At 37.1% G+C, this 17,438-nt stretch overlaps 1 protein-coding gene across 2 annotated transcripts in view; it reads right to left on the reverse strand.

The window, feature by feature from the left end:
• Positions 1-17,438, reverse strand: part of MRPL3 (mitochondrial ribosomal protein L3) — a 62,459-nt gene that overhangs the window by 26,512 nt on the left and 18,509 nt on the right. For both annotated transcript variants that reach the window (XM_075212439.1, XM_075212440.1), the window contains exons 5-6: positions 12,762-12,861; positions 11,617-11,677 (exon numbers count right to left, since the gene is read on the reverse strand). In XM_075212439.1, coding sequence (XP_075068540.1) covers positions 11,617-11,677; positions 12,762-12,861 — 161 coding nt within the window. The remainder of the gene's footprint in view (positions 1-11,616; positions 11,678-12,761; positions 12,862-17,438) is intronic.

A 17,438-nucleotide genomic window follows, 5' to 3' on the forward strand; every position in this document is an offset into this window, starting at 1 on the left:
TAAGCCCAGAAATGACCTCATCAGCAATTCCAGTACCAGCCTGATTGGCCCTTTTTAGGTGTTTACCTTTTTACAAGTAAACATACAGACAAGGAGATAGCAGATGAATCACTTTAATTAAGAATAGGTATTGTTATGTGGCTATACAGGAAAGATCACACTCCAGACACACTTACAGTTAAATACACAATGCCTTCCTCTGTAATTAAACATAGAGCTCTGTCTGTGGCCCTGTTTCCTATGCTAGCACACACAGATCAAAGCTAAAGGAAGACAGAAAGACCTCCTGGTGTGAAGTACATTCATACAGGACTGGTGGACAATAAACCTGTTTGCCTAGACTGAAAAAATGGACTTGTCTGCATGCTAACGATACAAGCTGGCAGTTATTTTAACTACTTTCAAAACAGAATATACACAAGCTTAAGTATGACTGACAAATGTGGGGGAACCAGAGGGCTAGAAAAAGTATATGTTTTATAGTCCGCAGTCACCTCCTTTCCCCACAGTAATCTAAGGGTGAGGATTAACATTAGGGTTAAGGCTAGGGTTACGCTCCTGGCACTGCCACTTTAAAACACCAATCTCACTGTCTCCATTGTAAGTGTAGTAAATTCCAACTGCCGGTATTTGTTGCTCTCGGAATGTATAGGAGCCATGGAGCAGGCGTGTCTCACATGTTGTCTGTCTTATTTATAGTAAGTCTGCATTTCCTCTATCTTGGGATTATTGTAATCGTTATTATTTTCTCGCTATACCGATTATCAGCATCGGTATAACGTAGCCCACCCCTGTAAAGTTATCCATCGAGAAGAATGCACATGTGGGGCTTACCGACTATACAAACATATATTTAGTCAACCTTATGTTTACTCCTAAACAAGATCAGTAGGTGGCACAGTGCTTTCCAATGCACAAAGAATTGTATTACAACGAAAAAGTAAAGTATTTAAAAATGTAAAATTAATCATAATATAATGTATTTAACTTCCTCTAAAGAAAAAAAATTCAATCAACTGCAGAATATATATTTATAAACGTTCTTTGTAACACACAGCTAGACACATGCTTATTTGATGTTTTAAAGAAATAAGGGTAGTTATACATGGGGTTGACAGGTTCATCTAAAGCACAGAATGTCAAATTTGCAAAAATCCATATACTTAATGTAAACTCTGACATTAATTGATTGGGCTTCTCTGTTGTTCTCTAACTATTTCTGCAATCCTCCAAGTCACCGGCTAAATAGGCTCCCCAAGGCACTGAATACATTTAGAATTCAATTTATATTAATCAGATCGTTTGACATATAGCACTAATACTGATTATATGCAGTACAGTTCAGGTAAATTAGAAAATATCAAAAGAAACATACTAAGAGAAGCAAAATATACTTTATGGATTATGAACAATGCTAGAGGTAAAAGAGCAAATAAGTCAAAGCATCTGTACAGGATCAAGTTCTAAAGTGACATTCAATCCAATATTAAAGTGTAAATTCCACTGATATCAAACCACTGCTCTCAAAACTGAAAATACCTCAGGACTTGAATCAATTACTAAAACCACTCATCCACTTAGGGTACAACTGGTTCCTAGTGTGTAGACTGCATGATCAATGCATATTGGTTCAGCCTACCAAATAGATGTCTCAGCTGTGTGCATGTGACAGGTGAACTTTAAGGCTAAGGTTGGTGATTCCAAATATTGAAAGAGAAGTAAAATAATGAAGTATTGTTTAAAACAGATTTAGATAAGATATATAAATAATTCAACCAACTAAAATGGAACTTTACCAGTATATCCCCTGAATCAATCTTTAAGTAGGAAACCTCATTCAAAGACAGAAAATAATGTTGCCATAAATTGAATTTCCCAATTACTTCCACTTGTAGACAATGGTTTGTACAAATCAACTCCTTGCCACTCAAGAATTGTCGTTATGTTGTCCTGAGACATACTTAAATCTCTGGCACAAATGGCTAGATTGCCCCAACACAGGTACTCCCGTCATGTGATACTGTTCTTATTTGTCGTTAGCAGCCCATGATATCTGCTTGAATGTATACCTGTACTGATTTAATTACTGTGCCTGACAAATGAGCTTCTTATGCAACCTGGAGAATCCATCAAAAAACTTAAAGCATCAAGACGCCTCAATCTGGAGATTCTTTATATATCTTTCCGACCGAGTCACATTTTGTTCGGAGTCGGTTAAACTGGGACTAATTATTTAACGACTTTGGATTCTGAACTTTACATTGTTTATTTAGGACAGAAAAACAGATTTATTTTGGTGGTATGTGAAAAGAGAATTTCAATGTTTTTTTTTTTAAACAATATTTTTATTTATAAGATATAAATATGATAACATGTTCAGCAAGTATTGTTATAAATGGAAGACAAAATAAAGCACAGTTTAATGAGTAATTTTTCCATAGATCTAATGTACCAAGTATAGTTTTTATAATATGTGCAGGAGGGTAATGTGGGCGACTTAAAATTTTGCGATTAGGATTCTTGGCTGAATGTAGGACTTGAAATATCAAGTTTTGCTAGTTTATATTTTTACAGTTTTTGCTTAGTCAAGAAATCTGCAGCTCTAGTAAAACAGTGCAGGGGCTCAATGGGACAGTGGTTTGTAAAATGTCCTCAAGCAATTCATGTATTTCTTACCAAAAGGCAGTAGCAGATTTTCATTTTAAGCACATTATACGGAGGGGGGGTATTATAGGGGTGAGGGAGAGGGGGGGGGGGGGGTAGGTGAATGCAAGAAATAGCAACGGCCAAAAATCTTTTTTTGGAGAATTTTTCTTTTCTTTCCTTCCATAGATACTTTTAGACAATTAATGCAGGTTTATTTTTACTTTGTTTTCAAACAAGAAAGAAATCTCACTCAGATGTAAGAGTGACCTGAAAACAGTATATCCAGCTACTCATAAAATATCCTCTCTCATTGTGAGGTGACAGTTTTTTCGTTTAACACGTTTTTCTTTCTTTTTTTTGCTGTCAGAGATTGCTGTAGAACATAGCTTTGGAAAACAAAATCCCATTTCTGCATTACTTATCTATCGCTTTCTTGTTTTTTTTTCATCATATTACCAATGGATTTGCAAATGTGATGAGCGGTTTATGCACTGCGACCTGACCAGGATATCCCAACTGTGGAGTTTTGCAGTCAGTTGATCGGAAGTTGCTCACCTGTTGATAGAATTGCACTTTGAATAAAAACATGAATGTTATGATCCTGTGTGCTTCCTCCTCCCATTGTTGCCATTCGCTGAGTTTTTTCCATTGGAGTTCCATGCTGACATCGCCATAGACACCAACGATCACGAAGCATTACCATGTTGACCTTTGTCACTAAAACTCTTGTGAAAGGCACCCCAATAATCACCCCTCTTTCAAAGTCAAATGAGGTCTCCGCTTGCAACCATATTATAGGAAACCAGAGCAGCCCAACATTTTGATACATGATCCTGAGCATGCTGGTATTTTGTTATTTGCTTAATTAATACAAGATCTGTGTGCAAGCCCTTGCTTAAAATATGTTATGGTTCTCACCTACACAAGTGCTACTAATTGTTTTATCCCTTAAGTTCTGATAAATGCATTTTATCGTGTATTAACAAGGAAGGGGTTAAAGCAGCAAAGTGCTTTGCACACCCTGCATCTTTGAGTGCTCTACAAGCAATTTGTGTTGAGATGGAAAAGGGTGAATTATTAAAAACTCTTACAAGGCAGTTCTCATCAAGTGATTCCTCTCCTGCTTAAGTGGCAAGTCATTGTTCTGATATACTGTTTACCCATTTGCCATGGTCATACATCCTTCATATACTTAATATCCAACAAGTAGAAATTCAAATGTCATTTTATGAGGGGCTAATTGACTTTTAGACAGGACTAGTACTGGAGTGGGTTAAGATAATGCACAATATATTTTGAATTAGGTTAACTGAGCCCCATAAAACAAGCATTACAGCAGCAGACACAAATTAAATACGCTAAGAGGCGGCAGCAGCAGACAGATACATTAATACATGAATAAAGTAAATAAACTTTCAGCATAATGTTATGTAACTGCTTGCATCAGTTTCTAACCGCTCTTCTTGCTGTAAGTGGTCTTACTTTACGTATGTATAATCTCACTATTATGATATAGTGCATTTCTTAATGTACTATAAACAACGAGTCTACCAGATGATATAATGTGCCCACTTAAACAAGTATATGCAATATACCTGAAATAAGTCTGTTCTATCCATCAGAGAAGGCAGCACACATTTTCAAACAGCTTAGAAGCAGGGTTTTGCTGTCTTGCCTCACTCCAAGGGAATTCAGAAGCCAGAGCTTTTACATTTAACTTCACAGTAACCTAGGCTATGGTATATAAAGGCAGCAGGTAAGTTCATTCCTAATGGCACAACTAGTGAAAACAAACATAACTGATAAACACTGCTTTGTCTTTCAAGTTTTTTGTCCTTTTAAAAACCACTTATAAATAACCATCCCTACTTTTATACATACTTACCAACTTTATAATGTTGGTATCCGGGAGCCTGCGGGGGAGGTGGGCGGCATGGGGGGGCGGGCCTCCAAAATGCTCGTCATTTTGGACCTGTCCCCGTGACGTTTGCGCCATTTGACAGCGGGGGGCGGGGCTAAACGCTGCGATTCACCGGGAATCGCGGCGTTTGGTACCTAATTCTGCCCACTTCCTAGTGAGGTGGGCAGATTCGGGAGAATGCCACACTCTCCTGGGAGTCCACGAGACTCTCGAAAAATGCGGGAGTCTCCCGGACATTCCGGGAGAGTTGGCAAGTACGCTTTTATATATGTTATGGGTGGGTAGGCAATAATTACACAAATGGTTTACCAAAGCTGCAGTGGAAAGTTAGGATAAGACTGAAAATGCCATTTTCATGCATCTTTAAGTTACAAAAAACTATTCAAAATCAATACTGATTTTTAGATATAAATAATACTGGTTTTGTCCGCTTTTGATTATCAAAAAGTGTCACCCAAAAAGCTAGAAATGCTGCTTTAGTAAAGCACCTCGGTAGCACCTGCTTAGATGTATGGGCTGGAATCTATGGAACATTGAGTACATTTAGTTGCACCTGATCCATTATGTGTACCCAGTGGGGAGGAATAGTTATCTGCTGGAGAAGTCTCAGAGAAACAAGTTGTGAGAGGAAATGAACAGCAGGAGAATAAACTAAAATAACATTTTACTGCTGGTTTACTGAGCAAAAATGATTCAATTTGCTACAGCTTTTGTGTTATGTGTGTTCATATTAGCAAAAAGAACATGTATTGCACACATTTCATAGTTTTCCCTCTTCTTACTTTAATCTTTCTATTTATTATATTTTTTCATTTATTATTTCTACTTTTTTTTGTCCTGACACTCTACACTACTTGGCTTTAAATGCCAAAGTCTACATGGTAAATGATTTGCCAGGTCTGCAAAATGGTTACCATGCAGCTAACTTTCCAGAGCACAGTGATGTGCTATATTACATATTGATCTATTGAGAAGTCAATCAATCAGCAAAAGAAATATTATGGGAGGAGGGTCATAAAACAGTCATGGAGAGGGAAAACTGGAAACTTTGAAATTAAGTTGTCAGTCCCATTAAGACCTAGTTGCAGGAGGGGTTACGAAGGGTCTAGATATGGTTGGCACTTATAGTTGACAACTGGCGCTACAACAGTCATTAGAAATTCACTACTGAACCTAGCACAATGAAACCTTTGTAAATTATTCTTGTACTACTTTAAAAAAAAAAAAAAAAAAAAGCGTTTAGAAGCTAATAGTTTAAAATCACCAACAGCAGAGAGCACAAAAAATGTCCCTGCTCAAGATACAGTAAGACATACAACTAGCGGTCGAAGTGGTGGAATGAAAAATATAATGGGAATGTAAGTGAATAGAATTTAGCGAAGGCAGTAGGAGAAGTGGCGGTATGACATACCACCGTAGACACCCCCACTTCGAGTTTTTTTATTTCCGTTTTCAACGTTATTAGCTTTAATATTGTGTTACTTTTAAAAGTGGAAGTATCACTCATGCAGGCCAGTGGAAGGCGATCCAGCTTGAAAACCCTTAAAATACGGATTATCAAAACAGACAACGGATCCAATAGTCACATCAAGCAGTCCCACAGCGAATATTCTTTTACACTATAAAGGAGTGCTACAGCCGGATGTTGATTTGCAGTTCATGTAGAGCCACCTTACTCCAGAGATATAGTTAATGCTTTGTCCCCTAAACCTAAGTTAGTAGTTTTAATGTTATGTAAAAAAAGAAAAGGTTGGGGCAGCACGGTGGCGTAGTGGTTAGCACTTCTGCCTCACAGAACTAGGGTCATGAGTTCAATTCCTAACCATGGCCTTAACTGTGAGGAGTTTGTATGTTCTCCCCGTGTTTGCGCGGGTTTCCTCCCATACTCCAAAAACATATTGGTAGGCTGCTAACAAATTGACCCTAGTCTTTGTGTGTGTGTGTTTTTGTTAGAGAATTTAGACTGCCCCAATGGGGCAGGGACTGATGTGAGTGAGTTCTCTGTGCAGCGCTGTGAAATTAGTGGCGCTATATAAATAAATGGTGATGATGATATTCGATCAATAAATGCAATGCAACCAAAATAACTCCCAAAACCATAAAACTATGTTATCTAAGTTTATATATTTGCCAGAAAGTAGCGGCATCTTTATCAAAACTTCTTCCTAAACCTTTCGGTCCTGAGATAACATTTAATGAAAAAATAACCTATATATGTGTTTACCCTCCAGATACTTGGACAGAGTTGTTTACAAGATTCATCCAAGTAAACAATTTCAGCAGTGGCACGCAGGGATAGTGATCTTCTGTGCTACTGTACATCAAAGACATTACCTGCTAAATGTCACCTCGGTGCTATCACAATATTTCCAAAGCCCTGCATGATTCTGGCACAATCACAGTCACCCAGAAAGACAAAACCACCATGGGGATGTGACCTTTCTGTTTTATGACTGCATTGTAAATAAACATCTGCTACATTCCAAGGCACATTATTATTTTTTTTAATCATAGGAAAATAGTCCCCCTCCCTCTTTATATTAAACTAAAAAATCCAGTATTAATTGCGAGGAAAGTCCTCCAGAAGACAATTCAAGGGCAAATTAAAAGAAAAAAAAAAGAAAAAGATTTCCATTATTACCTTTTAAATATTAATACCTCCAACTAAACAAAGACCATAATAGTAACTTAAATACTGACATACGTCATCACAAACACTGCAGCTTCAAGTAATGTGCACCCATGCAGCTACTCACTTGGAAGACTATGGCTGCCCCCCAAAAAATAAAATAAAATTAGGTAGACTACTCTTTAATTAACATATACATAAGAAAAAAATACTAAAATAAATCATATTATACAGATGCAAAGACACCTGGAAAAAATGGTTTCAAAAGGAAAAAAAGTGAACGAACAATAGATATTATTGATAGATAGGAACAGATTTGATTGAGAGATTGATAGATACAGATTTTAGGTCAGCTTATAGTCCACTTTATTCCCTTACTTTTTAAGAAGGCTACAAATACATACCCCTCAACTGGAGCTTAAGGCCTGAGACACAAGGAGTAAAACAAAAGCAATGTATCTCTCTGTGCAGTTAGGACCTGAAACACAGTATGTTCTGTATCAGGTTCAGCAGGCTCTACAGAGATTACACGTTTACTACAGATCAATTCTAGCTGATCCACCTTATGCTATTTACTCAGTGTGTAAATAGCATAAGGTGGATATAAAAGAATGCAGCTGTAATATAAAAGAAATTGGCCACACATGATTCTTTGCGCTGGTTGCACAATTCACTTGCTAAACAATCAGATCAGCGACCACTTTTTAGCACACACAAGCACAAACAAATATATAGCAGAAAACAATATTCCACTAAAAACCAAACCCCAACATTTCAAGTCGACAGAACATTTTCAAAGGAAAAAACTGTGTAATTCAGATTTGATTGTTTACAATGGTTTTTCACACAAAATATTTACATTGAACACCTTTATATTGGGTGACTAAATCAGTGCAGGTGTGGTCAATATAAGCGACACCGTAACTGATGTCAATAATTATAAGAATAACTAAACATAAAAATAAAAGAAAGGTTTTTGCCTTTTGAAGCTTGAGTTCGTAAGTAAACACTCTATTTCACTTTTTAAATGTTCATTGGGAAACTTAAATAGAAAATGTAATCAGGCAAAATCTGTATGAGTGGTCTATTAAACTGCAAACAAGGATTTGACAAGTAATCCATCCATAGTCTTATGACAGATTGGTGCAATAAACTTTTTCCAACGTTGTTTTCTATGTACTTTAGCTAGGTGAAGATTTTAAATTCAGTAGAATCAAGACTACCACAATGGCTAGAAGGGAGAGACGGCATCTCTATATTGTCCGGTAGAGAGATGGATAGGAAACGGACTATATAGTTTTGCTCTCTCAGAGGTTCATCTTGTACCTCAATCACAGCTTAGCAATCACAGTGAAATATTGACTAGTAATCACTGTCTGTAAAATCTGGTGCGACATCCCTAAAATATTTGTATAAAATTATTGAATAAAAATCAAACTGCTTTGAGGCCACTGCATGCTGTACCATCTTTACAGTATGATTTGTCTGCCTGGTAAAAATCAACTTTCAATTTTCGCTCTTTAAAGGATGAAAACCTTCCTAAAATAAAAATGACCTACCAGACTCAATCAATCACTGGAACCCGCTTACTGCTGTCTCATCCTGTGTGACTCAGGGATAATAATCAAGGAAACAGCACGAAGCCAGGAATATTCCATGAAAGGCTGATAAAACATTCACATTAGAAATGAAGGTGGATTTTTGGCTATGAACAATCTATTTTTTTAGGATTACAGAGAATATCTGCAGCTGTAATATAAAAGAAAATTGGAAGATTAAAAGGATACCTATATTGGCTGACTGAGCAGAGTTACAGATGCAAAATAATATTAAATCTACTACCTGTGTGGTTTCAGTATAACGTTGAACACTAAGATAGTGGTATCCATTCATTTTTCAAAATAACTAAATAAAGTATAATAAAGGTTTGCACATTAAGTGCAACAATTTTCTATTTTAATTTTGAATCATGACTTAAATACTGGCTGCCAGGCCACCATGGAAATAAAAAAACGTAGCCATCAACCTTCTGCAGACAGTTGAGATCATTTACAAATTTCAGAAACTGCAGATCCGTAATAGCATTTATGTGCATACAGACACCTAGTTGTCCAACGTGTGCTTTTCAAGCTGTACACACATCTCACAGTCCTTCATACCTTTCAACAGTCCCAATTGTGGTGGGACTGCACTAATTCGGGGATCCAGTTTTGCCTATTTTGGGAGGGTGGGGCAGAGATTCTGGAAACAGAAATGTTGTTTTGTGGAAACAGTAAAAATGTCACATCAAAGCCAAACCTACTTCCACCTGAGGAACACCTTCATTAATTTAAGCCTTTACAATTTTTTTCTAGAACACATCTTGGTTTTGCTCCATTTATGTCTGATAGTAACCATGAGAGTTAGGGAACATCGGTATGGTTGTTAATTCATGTATCATTTCCGTGTGTTTTAAGGCCATTGGTTGACCTGCAATCAGAAATACACTTTTTTCTACAAAAGTACAACAGAAAGGTAAAAAATTATCTCATTAAAAGTATAGAGGAGACACCTAAAATATGCTGAAATAATAAGAACTTTTTTAGGGAGAAAAGGGATGTGTGTCCACTTGTAGAGCAAGGAATGCCCCTGTAAATATGCCCTTTCTACTCCCTTTACCCAATTTAAATAATCTTGGCCTGCGAAACAGTGTCATTTTTGCATGTTGGTGTGATAGTAGGGTCACTCATGTGCCTAACCCACACTCAGGTAGAGTGCTACTAATTCACCCAAGTATTCCCAAATAGATGCTACCATCTTAGATGGCAAGTTATGTAATAGCGAAGTGCAAGCAACTCTGTGAATTGCTAATTGCTATAGGCCACTAAAGCAGTTAATTAGGAATAAGGCAGATAATCCTATCATGACCTGAGCACCGTGCGACAGGATGAGTTTCCTGTCTGGCCAGGCCACCCGGCCGCTCAAAGCTCAGGCCAAGCAGCCCGATTACATGCCATAAGAGGACTTACACACATTGCCTGAATATCACTACATGTGTGGTCAGCATTCAAGAGCGGGTCGTTTTGATTTAAACAGCAATTTATTTCATATGAACATTTTTTTTTCAATAAAGTAGTAAGTTAGGGTTTGGGGAGTCTTTAATTCAATTAAAGTATATTTTAAAATTGGTTAGGTGTGGCAAAGTTGCCACTTCAGGGGTCCCACATCCTAAGGGGATCTGGAGCAGGCCCAATGTTTTCCAATAGAGGGCTTAGAGGCACCAGCCCTATGCTGACCAGTCTGGGGCTGGTTTTCAGTATGGCAGGGAGACTCTAGTGTTTCCCTGAATGATGGAATGCAATCAAGGCTGGTGGTGATGGAAGATATTTTTTATTTATTTATTTTGATAGCAATTTGCAGGACTTTTACCATTCATTTTGACGGGAATTCTATATGTAGTGCACTGGCATGAAAACACCATTGAATGCATGGGAAAAGCTGAGATTTTTTTAACATGAAGCGATAAAAATCTAAGCGTTGGGACAACAAAGTCCATTTTTGGGGGATGGGTTAAAGAGGTTTGTGATTTGTAGCAATTTTTATCAATTTAGGAGGTGGGGAAATGCAGCCATCCAGCTACACATGACCATGAAATGTGCACAAAAGAATACAAGTACTGGTCTATATTCCATATATAAATGCCTGCATAATGCTTAGTATAGAGCCATATCGACACAAAGTGAAACACAAAGCTGCCTCTTCCAGATATTTTTGCAGCTCTCGTTAATCTAAATTAAACAACTCATCTAATTAGATTACCCATACCAAAGAAGGATGAATGAATGAAATATACAAATTATCTTTCAAGAAATGTTAAGATGGTCAATTATCACCATTTTGAGAAATGACAGGAACATAGAGAAATGTAATAGCCAGTAACATTTTAAAAGGTGAGGAAAATAAAATAACCTTTATATTCAAGGTGCAAGATGGACATTTTTCTCCCATACAGAATCAATATGCTACTCAACATTATTGATTTTAATAAACCAATAACCTTCATAAATGGTAAAATTTCAGTAAAATGACTTGTTTAATGGGATAAGAAGATCTATAAAGCAGTAGCTGTAGCTGCACCTAGAACATAGCAGTTCAGTTCACATGCAACCTCTTACAGGGAGAGATTGAAGCATCTATGGGGCATATGGAGCCCAAGTACCCACTGGCACTTCTATCACCTGTGCCATTTACCAGTGTGGTTCCAATATCAACTACAGGGCCATGAAATTTCATTAGTATATTAAACTACAATAATCATTAAAATAATAAGTTTACCCGTTTTAGAAAAGATTGGCAGAACTACAATCAAGCACCAATCAATGCGCATTAATGATTGAATGAAAAACGCATTAGACAGAGTAAAGAAAACAGAACGTCTTACGTTTTGCCAGTGACATCCACAAACTGTCCAGGTCGAAAATGTGCAGCATAAAGAGGGGTACCTGAAGACCACAAACACACATCAAGGAAAAATATATTCAAGGGTGATTAAAATCTATGAGCAAATCAAGAACTATAACATAGATGACTTGAGAGTACTCTCATTTCAAGAGCAGGAAAAGTCACTTTCTGACATTAACATATATGAAAGGCTGTGTATTAGTGAGATAAAAAGTATAACTATTATGTTTATGTTTCGCTGTATCGGTCCAGCACATGCCGCCTGTTTTATCCTTCAGAAGAACCAGCCATTACGGGGGAGGGTGGTACTTCTCTACCTTGCAGTAGTAAAGTGTGCAATAAATGCTCCATACTGTACTCTGCCAATTGTTGGATTCATACAGTGGCAAGGTCAGTGAGCTCACAGGAAGCAAAACAAACACAAGCCCTGCATTATATAACACGTTTATCCTGCATCAGATCCCAATATGGCAGTGTCCTAAAGATATGGGATGTGGTTTCAGCTGTCTGTAATGGTGAGAAAAGCAATTGCTTTTGCATTTGAATTTGCAATCACAGAGCGGTATTTTTTTTCCCATGCTTATCATACTTCCAAACTTTCAGTCTATTAAGATGTAGACAGAGGTCTCTCAGTCTGAAGTGCCTGATGGCTGAAAGTAATAATTCCACTCCGATCTAAATGCAATGTCAAACATCTAAAAAAACCTCTGTATGAGTATGGGAGCATGCATACTTTATATACATTTAATGACAGGCAACTTCTATTTAGTGTTCATTTCCCTTTAACATGGTGCTATGTAAAAGGTACAAACATTTTAACAAATCTTATTAGAAGTCAAACATAGCAGTTGTTCTGTTAAACTACTAAATCCTAAAACAGATATACATTTTTATTCCACTGTATCTTTGTTAAAAACAAGTATTACGTCCCTGCTCCGCTACGGACAACCTAATCCACAACAGCATCATTAAGACAGTGTCCTGATGGCATCTGATTCTGCAGATGTTGGAGTGGCTGTGAAATCGCTACCCCTACCTCTATGTATATATCAACTAATCAAAGTGTTAATTTCTGCAAAACAAGTCTACCAAGCGGTTATTCACAGTCTGCCTGCATGACAATACCTGGCTTGAGGATGGCATTATCAGTCACTTTGAACGTGCTGAGTTTCTGCTTAGGTGGAACTCCAGCTTCATTGTAGTGCTCCATTGAAGATTCTGCTCTCTGCAAAGGTAAAACATAGTAGGTAGATCAGCCTGTACAGGGTTTTAAATTATTAGGAAACAAAAAAACTTGCTTGGTTGATTTACCCAAATGATATCAAAGATTTTAACCAGGACAAAGCAGTGGCATGGAAGGGGAACACCACCATCTGCACAACCTCCACTGTGCCCTCCTGCTTCTCTTTACTTCTGTGCTGAGGATGCTCAGCTGTCTCTTTCCTAACCAAAGCCACCATCCCAATTTAGATCTGTGCTGACAGTGCTCACTCTGTCAGCAGATATAACTTTATTTCTTAGGATGTTCACTTAGTACCTTCTAATTTGTTTTGTAGCAGTGTTACAGTGGGGAGTGAACACCTATTGTATTCGTTTTCAAGTCTGAGATCTATGGGTAACTGTATGTGCAAGGATCAATACATAAACTATTGCTTTACAGAGCAGAATACATTTGATGCCATTAACATGCCTCTAAATGAAAAGAAATATATGTATGCAACTTGTTTTTGGGGAGTAGTTTAGGATTTAGATTAGAAAACATTAAAAAAGATGTCTTCTAATTTTCACACACACAAAAAATTATGTAGAAATAAACCCTTAAATGTATTCAGCTATTTCAGCTGATCATAGGGATACCAAAGATGTGCCCAGAAAGTTTGGGAGTGCAAGGGAATATGCCCATCACCCCATGTGGATTAAAACAAATGTATCTCCAAAATTGATTAGCAGAAAACAAAATTATTTTATGAAAGCAACGGGTATTGTAGGGCAAGGATGGACAAACACAAAAGCCACAATGCCTAAAAATATATGGCTTGTTTATTGACGTTTGGGGCTAATTTTGATATGCCTTACCTGGTTTCTTAATATTATAATGGATTCTTTTGACATCATTTAAAGTACAATTACTATCTATGAGCCCAAAGTGCTAAATAAAATAAACCAGAGTTTTTCATATCGTTTTTTTAATTAACTTGAATTTTGCAGGTATTGGCACATTTCTCTTGACCAATTTTTCACAAATTACAACTGTTCCGACAAAACTGCAGAATAGAGGCATTAAGGAACAAAATTAGAGGTCAATGGATGTCTGCAGATCATTTCTTCACTGTTTTAAACACAAAAGAAAATTGCTGAAAGATATTGTGTTCTTTAAAAACAGACACTTCATGTATTTTATGTATATGTGCGGTATACGCCATATGACTGCCTTTGAAGCTGCACACATGCTCTACAAGCAGATACTTTGTTTGCAGAGAATGGGTGCATAGATTACTAAGATTGCAGACACTGCTGCCTCAGCACAGGTAAGGGATCATGGGTCAGAGCCATAGGAATCATAGGGAGACTCAACACCATCTAGAGCACAAGTTGATTTTCCATCAGTGAGGGTGGAGCAGAGATCCATCAGCGCCACAGTGTGACTGGATCCATCAACTGTCCTACTGCACCTTTCTCTTGAGGACAGTGCTTCTTACTGTATAGTCTGTGTATAAAGAGTGTTAAGTGTGAAGGACAGGTAATGAATTAATGAGTATATAGAGGAGGACACTTGGCATCTTATAGAAGACCTGTCTCCAGATCGTTAAGCAGCAATCATAGCAGAATGTAAATTAATGTTTTCCTACCTGCCCAGAATTTCCTGACCTCCACAATAGCTGTAATCTTGAAGCCTTACTACTGTATTATATTACAGAGGGGGCAGCTGAAGCAGAGCAGCAGTTCCCATACCTCACCATTCAACAAATAGCAATGTGCAGCATGATGGTGCTCCAGCTGAGAGCAGAGCTACCACCTGGCATTATGATAGATGGCAGGGGGGGTTTATGAATAAATCATTTTCTATAATGAAAGAAATAAAAATGCATAGACTGATATTAGCTAATTTACAGGACTTTATAGATTACCTTAACTAAAACCTGACAAATCCATTTTAACTATAGGGAGATAAGACCACTGCTTACATAAGAGTTAGATATCTAAATAGGAGTTAAGCTGGGTACGCACTGCAGGTTTTCCAACCAATTATCGTGCCAATCACAAGATAAACGACTGTTAGGTCCGATACTGCATTAGTGTGTACGCTCCCACAATCATGTTTTATCGCATCAAAGCATATCGTATTGTTTCATTTGGTTTTATAACCAGACAAAAAATCTCTGTAAACCATTAAACAACATTGGGAAAATTCTGAAGTGTGCACGCACCTACGACCAGCAGTGTAGATAACAGATGAAGAGCACAGATCTGAAGGTAAATCGGGTAAGTGTGTATGCATTATTCAGCATCCTAATCTGGAATATCAGTCATTTGTAAAATCATTAAAAGACATCAGAAGAAATTTTCTGTAGAGTGTACCCAGCTTTAGACTGCACTGATTACTTGATTGCCCTGAAAACCAGAGGCCTTTATAGATTGCAAATGCTGCACATAGAACCCTTGTAAATATCACAAGGTAATTGCTGCTATTTCACAACTCCAATCTGAGTTACTCCTGTAGTTAGTTATCTGTAATGAGGTTTCCTGCTCACCTCCAATGAGACACAAAATGTTGAAGCATAATTAAAGAGACTATATTAATAAAATTTATGGTTAAAACATAACAAATCTCTTATCCAGACCAGCCCTAAAGGTTAACATTGAAATACTATTCACAGGGAGAGTAATGATATACATAGATTAGCAGTTGATGCAAAACGTTGGTGTCTGTATCACTTTCACGTTGCAACCTTCAAACCTCATGTATCAATGATGTTAATGTGGACAGAATATGTGGTTATGCATAGAGATCAATAGATATTTATGCTGTATCACTCTCACGATAGTTTTTCTACTTTCCCATTTGGAATGCAGCATAAGGAAACTCATCTTGACAAATACTTAAGTGTACAGATGATAGCTGTTTTGTATCCTTCATTCCCCATAAACTGACACTTTTTGCTATAAAGCGAACAGTAGGCAGTTAGTATTATCATTATTTAACCATAGAACCTAAAAGGTCTGAGCTGAGCTATATACCTGAATGAATGGAGCAAGAGAGGCCGTAAAGTGAGAACATGCTTCTCTTGTAGAAACACAGTGGATATGAACTTACAGGAACTCTTTCACGAGGCGCATTGAATGTGCAGCACTAAACACCTTGATTTTGCATTGGCCCCTGATTATACACTTCAAATTTCCATACCAACACTTCTAAATTCCCACTTTAACAACTGTGTATAGTGGCATGCAAACCATCCATCCAATTACTTTTAGAATATGTCAATTTTGAATCGTGTGTTGATATTATTACGATGCAAATATATAATACATACAAATATTTTATTTAAAACTATATTTCGTAAACTCAAAAGATGAAGCCCTGGCTAGTATCTAAGTACTGTTTAATGTTCTGCAGCTGTATATTAAGTCAATGCAACTAGAATTGGAGAAAGAATCCTAATCTTTCAGGAAGCAATTTAGTGCACTGTCTGTTGTGTCACACTTGGGTGATCATATTTATTAGGATAGGTTACATATGTGGGGAAAAAAAATAAATCTGGTACAATCTATAAAAAAAATCTATGCAATTTCTCCAAGCCATTCTAACACAATGTATGAGCAGAAAACACACACACACACACACACACACACACACACACACACACAATGTAATGAAGAAATCAGGAGCCAGTTGGTCAAATATATAAGCCAGCAAGATCTCTTAAGGAGCCAGTGGCAATGCATACTCCTTGACATTAATAGAAATATTAAGATAAATGCCAGTTGAAATTACTTTATGGCCATTGGCCTTGTGTGTTTATCCAGCCCAGATTTTTTGCACAGATGAATTGTTTAAAAATAAAATAAAAAAAAATGCTCCCATGGCAATACATTTCTGCACTAGTGGTCAAGTTAAAAACAAAACAAAAAACAAAATGCACTAATGGGGGAAGGTGGTTTAACCAGCGTAGCTCAAACACAAATACAATAGAAAAACATGAGCAAAGACGTTTATGCAAAAATGTAATAGTTGCTATTTTTGATGCATCACACACAATTTTATGGGACAGCTTCCACTGGATTTAAACCAGACTGTTAAATCAATGTCTGTATAATTTATGTGCACGTGACAAGACAGTAATGTGATCTGCACTGTAACGGTGTTCCAGAATACGGATTACTGTATTTTTTTTGCTGTTATATTGGGAGAGTTTTAAAACATTGAATCCTCCTAAAGTGCAATTTTACAGTTTCCTTATTATCAGTTTGCATCAAAGAATTTTGTGAACTTCATTCTACTGCATGATGTCAAATACATTATAGAACGCCAATTTAAAATGATGCAAATAGTAAGATATATGTTCTATGCCATAAGAGACAACAGTATTTATTAGCCTAATTTCCATAAAAATGGTTCAAATTAATTCTGTACTGGTTGCAATGGGCTACAACACAGTTGTGCTATTCGCAATTTCTAAAAATAGGTTTTAGTTGTAGCGAGCATGCAGCGCTTTACGTATTACCAGCCGAGGTTATGCCATTACTGCCGATTTGTCGATGTAAGAAGAACTGCTTTACCGTTACATTAAGGAAGTGTCA

The sequence above is a fragment of the Mixophyes fleayi genome, chromosome 5, assembly GCF_038048845.1.
Source record: "Mixophyes fleayi isolate aMixFle1 chromosome 5, aMixFle1.hap1, whole genome shotgun sequence".
NCBI lineage: Eukaryota > Metazoa > Chordata > Amphibia > Anura > Limnodynastidae > Mixophyes > Mixophyes fleayi.